Here is a 20,842-nt window from a genome sequence, read left to right as displayed (position 1 = left end):
GACATATGGACTAGACGCTGGAGCAGGAGACGTGTAGACAGAGAAGTCACTGGTACCCAGATGACGGAGGTGCTCCGGAGGAATGAGAGAATGACAGAAGTGCCCTTTGGGTGAGGCCCCCCTGCTGCCCGCATTCTCCAGGGGCTTGTCCTGGGACGTCTGCGATCCTGGGGACAATCTGCAGAGTGCACAGTGCCAGCTCAGCCACAAGCACGCACAGTAACAACAGCTAACCCAGGAAGGGTGCGTGTGCCAGGGTTAGCTGGGCTCTTGTGTCTGTCAGTTCACTCAGTCCTCACAGTGGCCCCAGGAGGGCAGGAGCCTCATTTGACAGACCAGGAACCCGGGTGGACTAAGCTGTTCAAGGCCACAAGCTGCTAAGGGGACGAAGCCCGCTTGAATTGAGGCAGCCCGGGGTCCTTGCTCTGGTGGGAGGTGCGGTAAGTCTGGGCTCTATTAGCCTCTCAGCCTCGGAGGGAAGTGAGCCAGGGTGGAAGGCTTTTTCTGAGGACAGGGTGGGGGGCTGGGGAGAAGGGCTCAGGACATTCTCAGAGGACACCTGCTCGGGTAAGAGGCTCCTCTCCAGCGGATACAAGGCCGTCACCGCCCTGAGAGGGCCGCAGCCTGCACGTAGTGGTAACCTACCCAGGAAGGAGTAGATCCGAGGCCCTCTGGGAACCAACAAAGAAATTATAACTATTCGGGCCAAGATACAACACCATTTCCAGGCAATTTCAGGCCGAGAGGAGGTCGGAAGTCCCTGGCTAAGGAAATCTGTCACACTTCGAACTTCAGGCCTCTGAACAAGACGCTCAGCCTCTGTGGGTTGCCCAGCTGCCCTTTTGGAAAAGTTGGACAATCTCTGAGACGTGGCCAAAATCTAATCCCACAGGGTCGAGCTGTGCAATCGGTTCCCTGTTCTAGGAATGGCTGCCGGGCCCAGGGGCGCCCCTAGCGGCCTCTGTGCCCGAAGGCGACCCAGGCTGGAGGGGTGTCCGGGGCACAGTCGCTGGCTAGGGGCGCGCGTCGTTAGTTCTCTCGGATGCACTGGGAACAGCCGGGAGGCCAAGTCCGAGGAGCCTGGGAGTAGTCGGGTGACTCTGAAACTTTCCTCTTCTGGCGCCGAACACAGTGCGACTGCAGAGCAGGCTGCTGGCAGGGACCGAATGGAGCTCCTTGCCAAGCCGGAGGCTGTGCCCGTCACTCGCAGTCGCAGTCTCGGGCTGGGTCCCTCGCGCGCGGTGGCGCTCAGCCAGGCCGCGCCTCCCGGGCCCCTCCGCGCCCCCCACCCCGCTGGGACTCCGCGGCGGCGCCCCCGGGGAGCACGGCCCGCGCCGCAGCAGGCACCCCCGGGAGGACGGCGAGAGGTGCGGGCTCGGGGGCCTGAGGGACCGCGGCCGCTGGCGCGGCGCCCAGGGGCGTGAGGCGGGAGCGCGGGGGAGGCGGCGGGGTAAAGCCGGCGGCCGGCGGGGCCCTCGGGTCACTCCAGCCTGGGCGGCGGGCGGCGCGCACCATGCCCTCCTTCGACGAGGCGCTGCAGAGGGCCGGCGAGTACGGGCGCTTCCAGTGGCGCGTGTTCCTGCTGCTGTGCCTGACGGGTGTCACCTTCGCCTTCCTCTTCGTCGCCGTGGTCTTCCTGGGCAGCCGGCCCGACCACTACTGGTGCCGCGGGCCGAGCGCCGCTGCCCTGGCCGAGCGCTGCGGCTGGAGCCCCGAGGAGGAGTGGAACCGCACGGCGCCCGAGCTCTGGGGCCACGGGCACTGCCAGCGCTTCCTCCTGGAGGCGGCCAATGCCACCGCGCTCAGTTGCGCGGACCCGCTCGCCGCCTTCCCCAACCGCTCGGCGCCGCTGGTGCCGTGCAGGGGCGGCTGGCGCTACGCCCAGGCCCACTCCACCGTCATCAGCGAGGTAAGGGTGCCCGACCCGCGGGGGATACGGCGCCCCGGCCCACGTTCCCCGCCCACGCAGACACCGGCACTGTGACAGCCGGCCAACTAGGGAAAGTCCGTGTGCGCTGGGACCTGTTGCTTACCTGTGGGGACCGACCTGGGTCATTCCACTCTTGCAAGGGCTGTGTCGTAAATGCCTGGGAAATGCCTTCAGTTTGATTTCCCTCCGCTAGTGGGTTGACGCAGAGAAACTGTGGATTCCGGTGTGAAGGAAACTCAGAGGAGCCCTGAGATGCTTCGCACCCGCCTCCCCCGGAATGGAAGCATCCGGTGCTACGTCCGTGATCTCAGACCTGTGTGCGCACTGAGTGGGAATCAGGGGTCTGCTGTCAGTAAGACCCACAGTGTCCTGGGCTGGCGGGCCAGCGACATGGAGCAGGGCCCCCCTGGCTCACAGGGAGCAAAGGAAAGGAGAAGCCAGCGTTTGAAGGCAGCACAGCTTTCTCCAGCTGCCAGAATTATCATCTGAAATGCATGGGGACAGAGGTCGAGGCTATCCAAGGAAATGATTTTGGTAAAACTGCTTTGGGGCAAAGAGCAACAATTGAGAGAAGTTGGGGAAGCTGGCGTTTTAAATAAAGTTTTAATTTTCTCCCCACTGGTAAATCACTGGAATGCAACAGGAGAGGCTACCAGCCTCATAAAGTGGACCCCTCCCCACTTACCAGCGTTGGCTGCTGGGGCCCAGGTGGGGGCAGCCCCACATTTTCTTGGGTATGTTTGGGCAGGCAGTGCATTGGGGGTCGGTGGCCCCTCACTCTGGGAGGAAGGGCTGCTTCTGCCCCAGCCTCAGGGGCAGTTCATATGTTCATCTTCCCGAGTTCTGGACCTCAGGTCAGCCTCCACAGAGCCAGGGTGGGGAGATGAGCTGTTTTATTGAACTCTGTCTGTAATCACAGATCAATTTAAAGTGATTGAGTGTGCACAGGCAAATTGGGAGAGTAGACATTTGCCTTTATATGTGGACATTAACGTTTTTTAACGCACCTACTTGAATAATGGGGGAACGGGGTTCGGCAGGGCCTCTCCTGCCTCTGGCAGTGGTGTCCTCTGGTCTGCCGACTTCCTCTCTCTGGGGTTGGGACTGTGGGTCTTTGAGGTTGTGCCTGGTCCACACTGCCATGTGTGGGTGTGCTCACACACTGTGTGTGGGTGCAGGGTTCTAGGGGTAAACCTCGGAGCAGCCGGCCAGGCAGTGTGGCCTGACCGTGGATGGGTTTGGGGTGCTTCAGTTTGCACTAACCCTGCTGATAGTGCTGGGCACAGCTGTACGAACTGTCATAGTCTCACTACTGCAGATTTCACAGGCAAAATGGATAAAACGGATAAGGTGTGGGCTTGGGCAGGAGCCTGCCTTACGGCTGGTACTTCCTTCCAAATGCTCTGTTAGGTAGTGGCATCTATTTCATTGAGCACAGCGCTGCACCTTTACGTCCTGGGCAAACCAGAACACCTAGCTTGGAGAGTAGACGCCTGACTTTTGAAGTCGTTTAAACTTCAAACAAAGAAAATGAAGCTTAAGAGCAAAAGGCACACACACACCCTCGAGGGGTGCTTCTGTGAACAGACGTGACTTTTGAGCCTCAGAGAAGGGAAACACAAAGTCTGTGAGTGAGTCCCAGACAGGTACGTCAGAAACAGCCGGCAGTCTGGGGCTGTTTCCAGGAGGGCTGGGTGGTTTTTTGAAAGTCGATGGCTCTGAACAGGGAGTGCGGAAGGTGGAAGGCCAGGAAACTGGGGTCCCGGCACTGTCTCCAGAGAGCCAGATGGCTTGTGGGAATCATCCCACCCAGGCTCAGCCCGCTCACGTGGGATTACGGGTGGGACCGGGCCCCTCACGTTGCTGCAGATGCCATTGGTGTTGTCAGGGGTCGCGCTCAGCACTCAGAGGAATGATAAAAACCTTCACGGCAAAGTCAAACGGCAGCAGAAGGCGCTCCCGAAGGCCACCGGCAGGTTTTTGAAGTGTATGAGAGAGACTTTAAAAAAAAAAATCCCAAGTTGTTTGCTTCTTTTGGTTTGTTTGTTTTTCATGTTTTGATTAAGAGGAAGCACGCGTCTCCTCAGGAAGCTCAACCGTCCCGAGCAACTCATGCTCTCTGGGAGCTCTGCACGGCGAGTATTTCACTGTCTTTGGTTTAGAATATGGTCTCTCACATTCTGTCAGGATGATTAAAGGAACTTCGGTTCTATCTTGGGCTAACACCATGCACCCGGTGTGTTCTTAGAGACTTGAAGTCGAACATATTAATCACAGAGCGGAGGTGGTTTATGATGTGGGAAGGCAACCGGAGTCCAGAATGTCCAGTTCATGTGGCTATTATATTTCACCCTCGGACGTGGTGGGGGACACAGCCTTGTCCTGGACTCCAGAGGAGGCACTGAGGCAGGAGGCGGGGCAGGACGTGCTGGAGACCCAGACCCATCTGCAGCCGGGAGGGGCTCAGACACCGGGGCTCCCGCACCAAGCTCCAAGTCCTTGGAACAAGTTCAGGCACGGGAAACCCAGACCCTCCCAGTGCGGAGCCGGCAGGGATCTCCCCAAACCTCATGTTCCTCCTCACTTTGTTACTCTTGTGCGCCTCTGGCCGCTCTGCCATTTAGTTTCATTTCACGGTGTCAGGAAGACAGTCTCCCAGACCAGCAGATGGGAGGCTGTGCCTTCATTTCCTGGAACGGGCTCTCTCTCTCCTCTTGATAGGAACGTTGCAAAACGGGCACTTAAACCTCACCCACCCTCTTTTCATCTTGCAAAGCAAAAGCAGCACGGAGGAGTGAAGGCAGAAGTCAATGCCAAACGCCTGGCCGGTTCAGGCCGGCTCCCCCACTTGTTTCTGCTCCTCAAGGCAGGGCCCTGATTTTCCATTTACGTTTGACTTCTCCGTGCAGATTTGCCTCTGCCTGCATCTCATCCTTATCTGGCTGTCAGACGCGGGCAGAAGAGCATGATGCAACTGGCTGCAGAGTCTGAGCCCTGCCTGCCGCCCAAGGGTTTCACGTCACTGCCCGGGGCTGAGTCTTTGAAACTGATGTTAGGGTTTTCAAATGCTTGTATGTCATGGATTGGGGCGGGGTGGGGGCAGAGCTCTCTCTGGTTTCTCAGTAGGAACTGGGCTGCAGAGCACCTTTAGAAATGGGCCGACTCCTTATTCCACCCCCACCCCCAACCACCCATTTTTCTCCCCAGTCCAAGGAACACCCATTTGAGGGACTGGCTGCTCCGTTGAAGACAGCAGAGGCTGCTCCCAGGTCTGGGGCCGTCTGCGTGCTTCACAATCTCTGCTTTGCTTCTCCCACATCCGATCCACAACAAAAGGCAGGCCAGCGGGGTGGGCCAGCCCATGCACGTCAGCGCCACCAGCACCCTGCCCTCACTGTTGGTTAAGCATGGAGTGTGCTGCGTGGGTCCTGGAGAGAGCAGCTCAGCAAGTTTGACTTGGACGGAATCTCCAAGTTGCTCTGGACACTTTACAAAGACCGTCACTTTTGTAATTTTTTAAAAAATTTTCTACGGTTATTGATGCCTTCCCTGTTTTGTTTTTTTTTTTTTCTGAATCAACCTCACAAGGAGAACATCTGTTTTACCATTACTTCAAAGAACCGACTGGGGCATTATTCACTTTCCATCTCACTAATCTCTCCTCTTTGTTCTAGTTTTTGGATTGACTCTGGTGTGCTTTCTCCAAGTTCAGAAGGACACTCGGTTCAGTTATCCCCAGCCTTTCTTCTTTCTGCTCTCCGTGTTTAAAACTATGGATTTGCTTCTGTGTATTTTTTTTGACTGCAACCGGCTGGTTTTGAAATGCAGATTTTAATTATTATGCCTTCCTCTGGATTGTTAGTTTCTATTATTATTACCTCGTTGGCCCATGATTTAGTTAGAGGCTTGTTTTAAATTTTCAAATGTGTGTTGACGTTTTTTATCTTTTACTTGTTGACTTCTGATTTAACCTGAGTGTGGTCAGAAAGTATGGTCTGTATGATACTGCTTCTTTGAATTTTATTAAAATCTGCTTTTTGGCCTTCTAAGCAGTCAGTTTTTATAAACATTTTATGTGTGTTTGAGATGGATGTGCAATCTTTATTTGGTATGGGGTTTTATGGATGTCCAATATTTGAAGTTTGTCAGTGATGTTAAAATATTCTAGATTTTTATCAACTTTCCATCTGGTAGGTCTATCAAGAGTCATTAGAATATCAAAAAAATTTGCCATTATGTTGGTGGGCTTGTCAGTTTCTCTCTATATTCCCAGCAGATTTTAGAAGTTATATAGGTGAGGTGATTTTATTGGATGCATGTATGGGCAAATCTAGAACTTTTAAATCTATGTAGTAAATGGAACCTTTTACTATAGTGTAGGGACCGTATTTAAATCTGTGATATATATTATCTTAATGTCTGTTTTGTCTGATATTATTACGGCTGCTCCAACTTTCCTTTAACCGACCTTGACCTCAGCTGGTGAGGACAACGAGGTGTCTAAGAGGAACACAGGAGGAGAAGGATGTCCAGGTGTCCACACCCTCCTCCTCATTTAATCTGCAGCAATTTATTAAACACCCCCGGCAACAGTGGGTGCGGTACACTCCTGTGCACTCCTGTGACCCACCCACAGAGATCTGGAATGGGAAGATCAGGGCTGGACTCGGGGCATTCATTTTTCACGAGCATGTGAGGCCCACGCAGGTGGTCCGTGGACCACACGCGGAGCCACACTGGGTGTTTCTTTATGAAGAGCCCGATGGGAGTCCCAGGGGTGAAACTGCCTTTTTGTGATTGAATAAAGTGCCAGTCTCCACAACACACTCTGCAGACCTTGGCAGAAGCATCGCCCCTGGGCCCAGGGCAGCAGTCCCAGGGCTGACCTGGTGAAAGCCGGGCTACTGACGGGCGGCTCGGGGCTGTGGCCGGCTGAGACCGAAGCCCTGTCGCTGGTTAAGGTGGGGCACCCATAGCCGGGCCACACTCCCGGGGTATCTCAGCAAACCTGCCAGTGGAGCTTTGAACAAAGCCAGGTGGGACACAGCCCAGCGGGATATGCAGCAGATGTGTCTCTACTCTGACGTGTGGATTACAGACTCTTGGCACAGGGCAGTTCAGAATGGTGGAAAGGGCGTGCATGTACTTTGGGGTCAGATAGATCTGGACCTAAATCCCTGATCCTCTGTATTTCACCCTCAAGGGCAAGTCACAGAATCTGCCTGAACCTCAGTTGCCTTAGGTCTGGAATGGCCATAACAACCCCTACCTTAGCAACTGGTCTGAAACATGCATGCAAAGTGCTTGTCTTTGTGCTTGGCCTTGAGTGATACTCAAAAAAATTAGTGTCTGTTAACATATAGACAGTTAACAGACTAGAGTTGAGCTAGTGGAGGTGGGGGAGGGAGTGAGTAGTGGGCCAGACTGGACTCCGGAGCTGCAGTCTGCTGACCTTTGATCTAACATCAACGTCACCAACATATTTGCCTTAAATATATTTTTAAAAATCTCTTGGTTATTAATAGGTCTTTAAGGGAGAGAATACCCTATACTTTTCCTCCTGGACACACAGCGAGGTTATACTTCCCAGCCTCCCTTGCAGCTCGTGGGGCCATGTGACAGAGCTGTGGTCAGGAGGGTGGGGAAGTGACACATGACACTGCCAGAAGAACCTTCGTTCTCACAACTCCCCTCTCCTTTCTTCCCTCCCCTGCTGGTAGAGAACCCCAAAGCCCCAAGAGATGGTGGTGTTCTTAGGTGGGAGGAGATCTGTTCCTACAAGACCACAGGGAGCAGAGCCGCCATCTTCCTCCCCTTCTACTCATATCACAGGAATGTGAAGTTAATGAGAAATAAACCTTTTTGTGCCAAGCAACTGAGATTTTGGGGGTGTTTGTTCCAACCCTTACTTTGAGCCATTGCTGACTAATACAACATTTTAGGTGTAGTTCCTGGAGACTGCAGGCACCTAATAAAATGGTAAGAAGCTGGTTCATGTAAGACAGTCCCCTCCTGGGTCTGCACACAAGGCCACCGTGACTCTGCCCACGGGCGTGTGCAGGCCTGCAGGGCCCTGGCCTCTGCAGGTGCCCCCGGCAGGCTCCAGCCCCTTGGGGGGACCCATGGTGGGCTCCCTGGCTCTTCAATGTGCTGTTTCTGTGTCTCAAAACACCTTTCCTCTTTCTTCACAAGGACGGTCCGCTTTTCACCTAAAGATGCAGATAAGAGTTACCTGTCCCAGAAAGGCCTTTCAGTCACCTGCCACCTGCCACCACCCTGGAGTGTCTGGTTTCCTCCTGCTGCCTGTTGGCAGACCATAGGCTTCTCGAAGCCAGAGGCTGTTCTGGGAGTACGTGTGATGAAATTACATGGCGTTTAATAAGCGCTTGTGATGAGATTACATGGCGGTCACATATTTTGTGATTAAATGAGGAGCAAACAGAAAAGGCACTGAATGACAAATCTGACCCTTTTCATAATTTTGGTGAGGCCAACCCTGAGATTGACCTTCATGGATTGAAACACCAAAGCTCTTCTTCCCAACCATGCTGCTGCTTCTGCTGCTGCTGCCTTTTTTCAGCATTAATTCTAAATATCAATTTAGAGAAAATGGACATTTCAAAGTCCATTTTAAATGGACTTTTTGCTCCAGTGACTCTGATACAGATGATTTAACTCAGTCGTGATATGTGGTTACATTTCCCCTGGCAAAATGATTTGGCGTCACTGAATGATGTTCTGCGGTTTCCGCATGAAGATCTCATTTTACTCTTCGGCATTTGCAGTTTTCTCGATTCCACTGAACAGTGCTGCTTCTTAAAGGCCTACCCACCCTGGCCTGCCTCACCCTCCTCCTGACCCACGGGTCTGCGGGGACTGCCCCCACCAGTGCAGCAGAGGGCCGCCCCGACCTCTCTGCACCTGGGTTCTGTCACCCTCGCAGTGCTCACCTGGGGGATGCCACCTGGAACTGGGACAGAGCAGGAAGAAGCAGCCCTGCTGGCACTCGGGGACCAGCATTTTTCTGTGCTGATGTCCGCTGTGCAGAAACAGCCATTCCCAGCTGTCCTGGCACTTTTTGGCCCATCAGTGTTGTCACCCGAGAGGAGCCCCAGGAGCAGCTGGGCTCGGCACGGGGCGGGGGTGGGCAAGGGGCCGGGCTCACCACAGTCCAGGGGTCTCGTTCCACAATCCAGGGGCAGCATGCACTGCCCACCTTCCAAACAAAATGACACTGGCCAATGTTTTTGTCTTGTTAAAACTATTACCAAGAAGGGACAGTTTATTTCTGATCTGTGAGGGGAAAAGACAAAGTCTCTTACGGTTCTTGCTGTAGCGTTTTGGAAGGATAAGTGACTGGTGAGATGGCCAATGAGGGTTAAGGCCATTCATCTGGGCAGGATGGCGCTGTGCTCTAACTTTTCTGCTCTGTGCTCGTAACACAACAAGGCGGCTCTGGGGCTGGTACCTGAGTAACCACACAGAAAAACGGGGAGGGTTGCGGTGTAGGGGTTGTAAGGAGGTGAGCAAATGAATGCGATTTAAAAATTTTTTAAACTTTAAATAAATAACTGTTTATTTTTCAGATGGCATACAATATTATGTTAGTTTCAGATGTAAAACCCAGCAATTAAACATTATATAAGTAAGTGATCATCCAAATAAATCTAATACCCATCTGACACCTTACACAGTTATCACAATATTACTGCCTGTATTCCCTGCACTGTACTTTACACTCCTGTGACTACTTGTAACTACCAATTTGTACTTCCTGATGCCTTCACCTTTCTCACTCAATCTGGCAACTGTCAAAATATCTCCTATATCTATAAGTTTATTTCCATTTTGTTTATTTCGTTTTTTAGGGCCACATATCAGGGAAATCATGGTATTTGTCTTTCTCCGACTTATTTCACTCAGCACAGTACGTCTAGGTCCATCTGTGTTGTTGCAGATGGAGAGATTTCATTGTTTTATGGCTGCGTCACATTTCATTGTCTCTATGGACCCCTTCTGTTTTTATTCATCTGGCGATGGACCCTTTGGTTGCTTCTGTCTTGGCTATTGGAAATAGCCATGCAGGAACATATGGCTACTGTGTCTTTTTAATGTAATGTTTGGGCTTCTTGGAATAAACACCCAGAAATGGATTGCTGGGTCCTTTTTTGTCTTTTGTTATACAGCCTTTGTGCTAAAGTTTTGCTACTCCAGCTTTTTGTTTATTTGTTTCCATTTTCATGAAATATCTTTTTCTATCGCTTTACTTTCAGTCTCTGTGTGTCTTTAATCTGAAGTGAATCGCTCGTAGAGGGCATGTGTAACAGTCTTGTTTTCTTGTCCATTCAGCCTCCCTATGTCTTTCAACTGGATCATTCAATCCATTTGCATTTAAAGTAATTATTGATAAACATACATTTTTTGCCATTTGATTAATTCACAATTTTATTATTATTTCCTTCTTTTTCTTAAAGAAGATTCTTTAACATTTCTTGTAATACTGGTTTGATGATGATGAATTCCTTTAGCTTTTTCTTGTCTGAGAAGCTCTATATCTAAATGATAGCTTTGCTGGGTCGAGTAATCTCAGTTGTGGGTCCCTGTTTTTTATCACCTTGAATATTTTGTGCCAGTCCCTCCTGACCCACAAGGTTTCTGTTGAGAAATCAGAAGTTTTCAACAGAAATCAAAGTTTCTGTTGACGATGTTATGGGAGCTTCCTTATAGCTATCTGCTTTTCTCCTGCTGCTTTTAAGATTCTCCTTTTTGTCTTTAACCTTAGGCATTTTAATTATAACATGTTTTGATGTGGGCTTCTGGATTCATCTTGTTTGGGACTCTATGCTCTTCCTGGACTTGTATGTCTATTTCCTTTACCAGGTTAGGGAAGTTTTCTGTCATTATTTTTTTACACAGGTTTTCAATTCTTTGCTCTGTCTTCTCTTTCTGGAAACCCCATGTTGTGAATGCTAATAGTGTTGAAGTCGTCCCAGTGGCTCCTTACCCTGTCCTCATTTCGGGGGAATTCTTTTATCTTTTTGCTGTTTTCATTGGGTGATTTTTGCTTCTTCATACTACCAACTGCTGAATTAATCCTCTGCTTCTTCTGCTCCCCTGTTGATTCTCTGTAATGTATTCTTCATTTCATTTCACGTGTCCTTCATTTCTGACTGGTTACTTTTTATGTTTTCTAGTTCTGTTTTGTGTTTCCTATCTATTTGTCGAAGTTCTCACTAAGTTCATCCACTCCTCCCTTAAGTTTGTTAAGCATCTTATAACTAGTGGTTTGAACTAGACGATCACTTGTTTCCATTTTGTTTAGTTTTTTTTTTTCTGGAGGTTTGTTCCGTTCTTTCATTGGGGACGTGTTTCTTTGTTTCCTCATTTTCCCTGCCTCCCTGTTTTGTTTCTATGTATTTTGTAGAGTGGGTACATCTCCCTGGCTTGGGAGAGTGGCCTCGTGTAGTAGATGCCCCGTATGGCCCCGTGGCACAGCCTCCCGATCACCCAAGCTGGACACCCCAGGTGCTCCCTCCAGGTGAGCCCACAGTGTGGGCTGTGTCCACCCTCCTGTTGTGGCTGAGCCTTGATTGCTTTTGGCAACTTAATGGGAAGGATTGACCCCCAGGCCAATTGGCAACAAGGACTGGCTGCGATCGTCATGGAGGAGCAGCTGTGTGTGCAGAGGCTAACTCCGCAGAGCAGAGCCTACCACAGCCAGGCTCTGGTGCTTGCCCAGTCAACCCCTGAGTGTCTTGCACGTGGAGGTGGTTCCATGGTGCATCAGTGTGGTCCAAAGCTGTCCACCGGGTGTACTGGCTCTGGGGCTGCCCAGCATGAACTACAAAGCAGACGGCTGCTATTTGTGCTGGGCTTGGAAATGCCCAGGAGAGGCCAAGCTGCAGACCAAGGCCAGCTGCAGCTGGTAGGGAGCCCGGGGCATCTTATTAAGAGGTATGGGACATGCTGAGGCCAGTTGCTGCTTGTTCTGAGAGATTTTAAGAAGATTGGAAGAATGAGCCAAGATGGGCTGCTTGGGAAAAGACAGTGGAAGTGTCTTGGGTGGACCCACAAGTTGGGTGGGGCGAGGTCTCAGGGAATCACCAGGGAGAGCACACAGTGTGAGTCGGATTGATGGAGACTCAGATATGGTGCCTGCTTCCCACCTCTGTGAGGAAAGGGTCTAGAAAAGGAACAGCAACCTCTGCCAGCACTTCTACCTAAGAAAAAGCTGTCCTCCACACTGCCACAGCCCTCACGCTGATGGCAGACACTTCCGTTCCTCCCTGTATGTCCCTGGTGCTTTTCGAGCTGCTACCCTGTGCTGGAGCTCAGAGGTAGTCCAAGTACGTCCATGTCTGGGCCCTATAAGAGGAATGAATGCCTGGGACTCTAGAAGCCCTCTCCCTCTGGTTTTCACAGCCAGAAGCTCTGGGGACTTCTCCTCCTGGCACTGCAACCCTGGGCTGGGGTTCTGGTGCGGGGCTGGGACCCTTCACTCCTCAGCGGGGGGCTCCGCGGCTGAGATGTCGCTCCCAGTTTTTTACCTACTACACGTGGGTGTGGGACCACCCCTTTCTGCATCTCTGTCTCTTCTCCCAGTCTCAATGTGGCTTTCTCTTTGTATCCTTAGTTACAGGCCTTCTGCTAGATTCCAGGCAGTTCTGAACGATGGTGGTTCTGTAGTTTAGCTGTAGTTTTGATGTGGTTCTGGGAGGATTCCAGGGCTGCATTTACCTGTGCTGCCATCTTGACCAGAACTCCCCAATGAGAAAAAGAATTCGTGCAGGGTAATTCTAAAAACTACGTTCGAGAAATTAAACATGGAAGTCAGAGGATGAGCATGGTGATTATTGTTGGTTTTTTTTCCTGAAAGCTTGGGTCCCAGTCGCTGATTAATTAGTGACGCAGACGCAGCGGTGGAAAGGGTGCTACCCCAGTGCAGGAGCCCTGTCACTGTGGGCGATCGGGGACGCGGGTGACGTCCACCATCACTGTGTCCTTATTGAGCCAGACGGTCAGTTGCCAGTCGATTCCCAGGGTCCTCAAGGTCTGTCGTGTCTGCAGCGGAGTTTGCTTTTAGGTTTCTAACCTAAAACCTAGAGATGTCAGTTTCCAGAAATTAAGATGGGACTCCTCCCGGGACACCTTCCTTCCCTGTGGGCGTGCTGAACTGTGAATGACGTCAACAGGGTGGGCGGGGAGCGGGAGGGTGGGGTCTCGGGCACTCTGGACGGACTCTTGATGCCTTCTCTAATGTCACTGAGACCCTGGGCCTCTGGAGAGTCTGAGGAGGGGCCGTGGCATTGAGCAGCCGCACGTGGAAACCACCTGGTGGGGGCGGGGTGGGGGCGGGCCCGGGCTGCAGGAGCACAGGGCACTGTTCTGACGCCAAGCCCTGTCTTAGGAGGCCAGCGGACCTCCCTGTAGGATTGTTCTGGGGCAGGAGCCGGGGGACATGACCAAGTGACAGGTGAGCTTCTCGCTGTCCATTTTAACAGCGATCGCTGGGACCAGAAAATTTGGAGAATATGGAAAAATGAACCACAGGTTCACAAGCTTGTCAATAGGTATAGCCTTTGGCATCAATTATCTGGTTATTAACCCTTAAACTAAATATTTAACTGCAATGTTAAAACAAGAGTTGTAAAGTCATTCTGGCAAGATTACTTCTCGTTAGGGGGTATGTAACGTGTCTTTTGTGGGTTTTGTTGTTAACTTGTGTTGTATGCTTTATGTCTAATAAAGCCTAAAAATGAGTGTGGGAGACCGTGTTTTCTAGCTTCTTAGAGAATAGTTCAGAGGAAAAATCTGGAAGCTTCCAGCAGCACGAGCAGATCCATGCCTCACACGGGCGTTTGCTGTCAGGGTGACGGCAGCCGCTGGTCTCGCTCTCCTCACCCACGTGGCCGGAGAGTTTTTCCTCTTGGTTGATGTCCGGTATTTTAGCAGGTGTGTGCTGAGGTACAACTGTTTAATATTTCTCGGCTTCCCAATGCAGAAATAGGAGGTTCACCTAGAGGATGTAGATCAGTTTGTCAGAGTATGGCATGAATACAGTTTTATTCTGTGTGGAATGAAAGTCTTTTTCAGTACTGTTTGCACGGCACGCAGGCAGATTGGGTGAAATGCTGGCTTCCTGTGAAATGCCATCATCGCCGTGGTGTCCGGCATGAGACGCCCAAGCAAGGCCTGTGTAGGAGTTCAGTGGGGCCAGGGCCTTGTGCCGCCATGCTGGGCATTAGCCCTGATGCATAGGAGAGGGGGACTGTGAGCTGGTTTCCTGTGAATGAAGTCTGATGGCTTTGACCGTCTCTGCTGTTATGTTGTGAGGTCTCTGGCGTCAGAGCCCAAAGTCATGCACTAAGGAGGCTGGGGTTATTGCCCACACCTGAGAGAAGACGGAACACCTGTTACCTGGCCAGGGCAGATGTAAAGCAGGAGTGTGCAGCAGGCTCCCTGAGTGTGCAGCTCCTCTGTGCACGCGCTCAACCGCCTCCTTGCTGGATGGGTTCTCCGGTCTCCGACGCCTCCTCAGTGGCTGCTGATGCCCGGCGTACGCACAGGGCGGCTCTGGTTTCACAGGGCTTCTGCCAACTGGGAGTGTGGTGCGGCCACAGCACAAGATGAAAGCCCGTGTGTCTCCAGCCCCTTGGGCGGGGACGTAAGCCGATGCCTCTGAGACACAAACAGAAGGGAGAGGTGCCAGGCTCTCTTGTTCTAAAGACTGTAGCACATTGAGGGGGATTAAGGGATTGTGGAGAAAACAGCGTGTACCTTTAATATGGATGATTTTTAGAAGCAGTGTTTTGCAGACATCTATGAGAAATAAGTTTCATTTTATTATTATCAAATGAGCGTTTCAGGTCAAATAAATGTAGGGAAGTCATGAGAATAACTGAAAATATTAAATATCCGGGCCAGGTGAGAAAATTAAATGGCAACTAATTAAAATTAACTTGGCATCAACTTGTTGAAAAATGAAGTCAAGAAATAAATCTCGGAGTTTCTGCAGTGCAAAGGGAAGCGTTCCTAGAGCCTTCCCCACAGAGCTTCTCGATGTGGTCTCAGCGCACGGATCCGAGCCCCCCGGTGAGCCCCCAGCACCCCTAATCTGCCCTGTCTGGGATGTGTGTATGTCTAGGGCACAGGTACAAGAATTGTGATTTTAAACTAAACCAAATAAGCCCAAATTACTGTACATCATAAAACATTTATCTGCCCTGTAGATCATTAGATAATGACCATTTGTGGTTGCAAAATTCTGTGAAGAAGTAATCAAATTTTAGATCTGAACTGGTTTGGGGTGGCCTATGATTAAGGCAAATAAGTGGCTCAGTGCACAGTGGTACTAGTTTGGTGAATGAGGGCAAAGTGACTAGTCCGAGGGGTCCCCGAGGCTGGCCCGGTGAAGTGGGCGTGCTGCTGCTGTGAGGGGCGGGCGAGGCTTTCGGATGTCATTTGTGCAGGGGGCTCATCCAGCTGACTGGCCCGTCCTGGGTGCTAAGGGACTGTGATTATAGCTGTTGATTACAGCTATTGAGGAAATCCACTCAGACAGGCAGCTGGGGTCTGGGAATCTGGGGCACATGGTGAACCCCTGGGCCTAGGGAGTTGTTTGTGGGGCAGGGCACCCAAATTCCAGCCCTCAGACACCTGGCAGGGGTCTGTTCCTGAATCTGGAGTGGCTGGGACTTGTGCTAAAGCTAAGGAGGGACCCGGGAGAGGAGGTCAGAGCTGCAAGCTTTGGTAGCATGTCCCCGGCCCCCATTTCTCAGGCCTAGAATTAACACTGCCCCCATGCAGGTGGCTTGGAGGGCTGCCTGAGACCACACCCAGCGCACACAGTTCCCTCCTTCCTGCTCTGGTCTGGGGTCACCAGAGCCAGACTGGCTCAGACCCCACACCGAGTGCCGGCTGCAGACAGAGCAGAAGATGCCGGGCTGGGGCCTGGACCTCCCTAAACCAGGGCGATCTCAGGGCAGGCAAGACTGCCACGGGTGGCGGGTGTGGGCAGGGACCTGGCCATCTCAAAGATGCTCCTATTCACATTTTACATAAAAGAGAGAACGGTGTCAGCTTGGGTGGCTGCAGTGGTGGTTGTTGGGAGTGGGAGGTGCCCTTGGAGGTACAGGCGCTCCCACTGTCCTCAGAGGCTACAGGCTCTCAGAGGACAGGACTATGTGCTACTCAGATTTGTGGTGCATCCCCCATTGCTCCCCGCTGGGCAGCCACAAGGCCTTGCACAGCAGATGCGGCCTCTTAATCTTCCTCAAGTATCACTCTGCTTGTCCCTTCCTGCAAGAAGCCTTCCTTTGCCTGCGGGGTCAAGCAGGGAACCTGGCTGGCGACCGAGGCCCTGCACAGCCTGGCCCCGCAGCTGACGCCCGGGGCTTCTGTGGTCCTTCATCTTCGCCACAGCAGCTCGCCTTTCCTGAGCGCCCACTCTAGGCTCGTGCGTTGTGGGACAGCTCCTTCAGTCCTTCCGCAGCCTTGTGATGTGCAGAGGGGACTGTCCATTTCCCATGGACAAGGTCTGAAGCTGAGAAAGAGCGGCTATGCAGCTTGTTCAAACCTGCCCAGAGGAAAGCTGGCAGAATCCAGACTTGACAGGGGGAATCTCCTCCAAAGCTTCCCGCCGCGCTGATCCTGTGACCCGATGGGACCATGCCTGCATTTCCTCCACCTCCCTCCTCATGTCCAAGCTGCCTCAGGGTGACAGTGGTAACTTGGACCCCTCTGACCTCTCCTCAAAGGACATAAGACACCCAGAGCTTTACCTTGTAGACATTCGGTGCCTATCTGTTGGCTGGATTGGTTGGCTTCATCTGGGTAGGCGGACTTTCACTTTCTCACTCACGGTGTTCCAGGGCGGCTCGAGCTGGAGGGTATTGTTGGAACTGCTGTGCTCCATGACCTTGAGGACCAGGCTGTGGCCAAGGGGAGGTGCAGACCGAGGCACACACTGCAGCCCTCGGGCCCCAGCATGGAGGGTGCTTCTCTGGCCGGCTGGGATGGCAGCCGGGCCCCTGTCTGCCAGCTGTCACCTCACCAGGGCTCATACAGATCCAGGCAAGGTGACTGGTCAGTCCTCAGAGCACACACCCAGCTCGGCCCCCGCCTTCCTCCGGGTCCCTGTTGGAGTCAGGGATTTGGAAAAGAACTAAATTATCATTCTAACACAAGGCTCTCTCCATCACTTTTCTTTTTCCTGAAAGTGCCAAAATTTTCCAATAAATCTGGACAGCAAAAGGTCTCTGAAGGGGCTGCGCTTAGAAAGACACCAGTGTGGTTCATGCCTGTATTCTAGTCGTCAAGGAGACAGATGTGCCTTATGTTTGGGGACAGTTTGCAAAGGCCACCTCATATCCCAGTTTGCTTGTCCTGTCATGAGAATCTGACCTCAGAGAAGAGATAGAAAAGCTCCCTCCCCGCCCCCCAACCTATGGAATCAGCACATGGCCGTGAAGGAGGGGCGATGATCGTGAACACTGAGGTTCTGGTTGGGGTTGAGGTAGATCTGGGCCAGACAGCATGAGTCTTAAGCCATCCAGTTCTCTCGACATTTAATAGACAATAAAATGTAATCCATAAAAATAACGCCTTAATACCCAATAGGGACAGAAAGCCACACCGCGATAAACCGTGAATAAACTACATACACATTTCCTGCCTAGAAACCTATTTTCTTCTTCAGTTCCCAGAAAACATGAAAGTGCAGTAAGCAGTGAACTCATGCAACCCTTGCACACCCCAAGAAGCAACCCCACGGGCTGCTCTCTCGGGAGGGAAGCAAGGCACAGCGGTGTCAGCGACTGGCCCCAGTCCGGGGCTGCCGTGTGGGAGAGTCGGCAAAGACATTTTTGATGTCGACCCAACAGAAGATTAACTGATAAGTCTAGAATACGAAAGAGACTTCTAAAAAGCCACAAGAAAGACAGCAAGGTCTTGTAGAAGAATTGACAAAGGATAGAAACAGTTTTCATGGGAAAAAAAACGCACACAAAGCCATTAAGCATCAGAAGCGATGTAGATTCATTCATAATCCAAGAAATGCAAATCTGGTGACGCCAAGGGTCAGAAGGTTCCAGGACCATAGCTGGAGGGCATGTGGAGCTGTTCTTGAGAACAATCTGGAGCGACCGATGGAAATGAAGTGTCCACACACATATTCTGTGACCCAGCAGTTCCACTCCCGGGAATAAATTCCAAAGGAGATTCCCAAATGCACCCATTGGGTGCTGGGTGCATTCGGCGTGGCGTTAAGTGGGTGGTGGGAGTTGGAGGCTATCTGCGAGAGAGGAACTGTCAAACGCAGGGACACGCCCCATGCAGCAGTCAGAGAAGATGGATTAGATGCTCATGGAACGTCACTGGTGATCCCTGAGGCACAGGGCCGAATACAAAAGTAAGAAATAGAATGAGGCATAGGATCCAACACCGCTTACATGAAATTAAAGCTCTGCACGGAACACAAAGCAGCTTCTGCAAGAATACAAGTAAGGAGATAACCCATGAGGATGGCTCCTCCGCTGGGGCGGGATGGGACTAGGAATAGGGATGAAACACAATAAGTAAACACAATATGATGGGTCTTCATTAACCCGTGATGACAGGGTGGGGTGCTGATGTGTGTGTGCTGCGTGGCGCGGTCATCTGTGTCAAACTTTCTGCAGGAAAGTGGGCCGTTGGAGAGCAGGCACCTCCCGCACGGAGGCTCGGCAGCAAGGGCCGTCGGTCACTGCTGTGGACGCTTTTCCCAGCTGACGGACGGATGTGCCCGCTCACCTGCGGCAGTGCTACAGGAGACGCAAAGCCAAGGTCATGTTGTGGTGGTGCCGTATTTACAGTCGATGAGTCAAATGCAGGCAGGTGGCTCCAAAGTTAATTTTGAACAAAGACTTTGTTTAACGTGATGGCAGAGCAGAGAAACAAGTCAGACCGGCAGAAATCGGAGCATGCAAACAAGATGGGTTTTTCAGTGAAGGAGAAGGCACCAGAGTTGTTCTCAGGGGGACCCAGCAGACAGCGCTGATGAAGTTCCCAGTCCGTGAAAGAACCCCAGTGACAGTCCCTCACCCTGGGCACTTACCCCGCTGCATGCATGCCTGGATCTGAGACGTGGGGCCTGTTCGGAGAAGTTAGCTGCGGGGCTGCAGGGGGGGTGGGGGGGGAGGGGCAGTAAAGCCTCTGGCGTCGATGGAATCCAGCCTGGAAACTGTCATAAACTCAACAGGATGCTTCTTCGCTCAGCACAGGATCAGCAGACAAAGCTGGGTGGGACGGATGTGTGAAAGCTGTAATTAATTGCCTGTCTCTGGAGCTGAACAACCAGAGAGGCGATTGCTCCATTTGGAAGGAATTAAGATTTGAATCCAACCCATGTTTTAATAGCTAGAGTCTGTTCGGATGTCTCAGGGACCACATTATGTTTTGCTTTATCTAGTTTACATTGTTTTCTATTAGTGGTGCTTTTTACTATGTGACAAGATACATTTACTTGATTCATGGGCCATTCATTTAGTTCCCTGTTTCAGATTACCAAATTTATTTGCAGTCATAAAGACATACCAGGATATGTTCCAGGTGCTTTGACTGTATTACCGATGGCATCTAAATAGCCATATAAGGGCAGTACTTACTATTTTCTCATTTTCCCAAGGACAGATTGAGGCTGGGGGTGCGCGTGTGATGTGCCCAAGAGAGAAGTGAGCATGAGAGTTGGTCTTCTTCCGGGGTCAGCCACCCCGCAAACCAATGTCCTGTCCCTCCCCGCTTGCCCCCAGAGCCGTGGCTCACAATGTTTTGAATCCCCTGGAAAGCTGGTGAAACTCTGTCTGCCAGGCCCCAGCCTGGAGTTCCTGAGTCGGCCGGTCTTGGGTTGGGCCCGAGAATGGGCATTTGCAAGTTTCCAGGTGCTGCTGATCTGCAGGTGCTGGGACTGCACATTGCGAACCAGTGGCCTAGAAGGGGCTTTGCTTTAGCTGCTGATTTTTTCAGGGTGGGGTGACCAGCTCACCTTGCGTGAATGGACAATGACTCTCCCCTAGGAGATGTCATGAGAAGTTTGGTTTTTCTTCAAAGTTCAGCTGCTGCTCCTTGGTGAGCCCTGTTCTCCCTGCTGGTCCAACTTGTGTATCACCAGAGGGTGGCCTTATCCAAACACCATGTTGCTCATAGCACATTTCTGTCCAGGGAGCAGTCGGGCCTCGCTTGGGTCTGTGGGACCAATTTCAAGTCCCGCCATGTCCTGCCTGCGAATTTTCTAATAAGACCCAGCCTTCCTCTGCTGTGCACTCAAGAGGGCTGCTCAGTGCCCCTCTTGCCCCCCGCACACAGTCCCCCTGAAGCCGCCTCAGGAGCCCTGTCCTCACCTGTGCAGCCGTGGGTTCCAGCCTTGCAGTTTGCTGACCGGACTCTCCCTCCGCGTGCTTCTGCCTGGGCCCTCTCTGTGGACCCTGCCTCCTGCCCCTCCCCCCCAGGTCCTCAGGGCCATCCTGTACGTCTCCACCGGCCTCCCCTCCACCCCACTGGCGGCGGGGCTGCTGAGCCCGGGGGGAGACCCCTCACCCGCCTCGTGTCCTCACCAGTGCTCCAGGGACCTCTCAGTGCTGCGGGGCATCCCTCCTGTACGTCCTCATCTCCACGGTCTGCGGTCTCTACAAACTTCCACCCGCCCCTCCCCACCCACGCTTTTCCCTCACTCTCCACAACTCCCCTGGAAATGGGAGACTCGGGACAGGAAGCTGCTTCGGTGTGCCGCCACCAATTCAAGGACTGACCCCCCCATCCCTTCCTCCCGGTGTCCCAGCCGAGGTCACAGCAGTTTGCCCTGCGGAGGCTCACCTGCCTCTCAGGCTCCGCCCGTCCGCTCCGCCCACCCACACTCCAGCGCTGCCCCTTCTCTGCAGG

The 20,842-nt window shown here is 52.3% G+C and overlaps 1 protein-coding gene across 1 annotated transcript in view; it reads left to right on the top strand.

The window, feature by feature from the left end:
* The first annotated feature begins 1,402 nt into the window (after positions 1 to 1,402).
* SLC22A3 (solute carrier family 22 member 3) overlaps positions 1,403 to 20,842 on the top strand; it is a 76,155-nt gene continuing 56,715 nt past the window's right edge. The window contains exon 1 of the mRNA XM_037126087.2: positions 1,403 to 1,909. Coding sequence (XP_036981982.2) covers positions 1,514 to 1,909 — 396 coding nt within the window. The 5' untranslated portion in view covers positions 1,403 to 1,513. The remainder of the gene's footprint in view (positions 1,910 to 20,842) is intronic.

This window comes from Artibeus jamaicensis, unplaced genomic scaffold (assembly GCF_021234435.1).
Source record: "Artibeus jamaicensis isolate MK-2021 breed Jamaican fruit bat unplaced genomic scaffold, CSHL_Jam_final contig_497, whole genome shotgun sequence".
Classification (NCBI taxonomy): Eukaryota; Metazoa; Chordata; class Mammalia; order Chiroptera; family Phyllostomidae; genus Artibeus; species Artibeus jamaicensis.
This window is presented reverse-complemented; position numbering and strand designations above follow the sequence as displayed.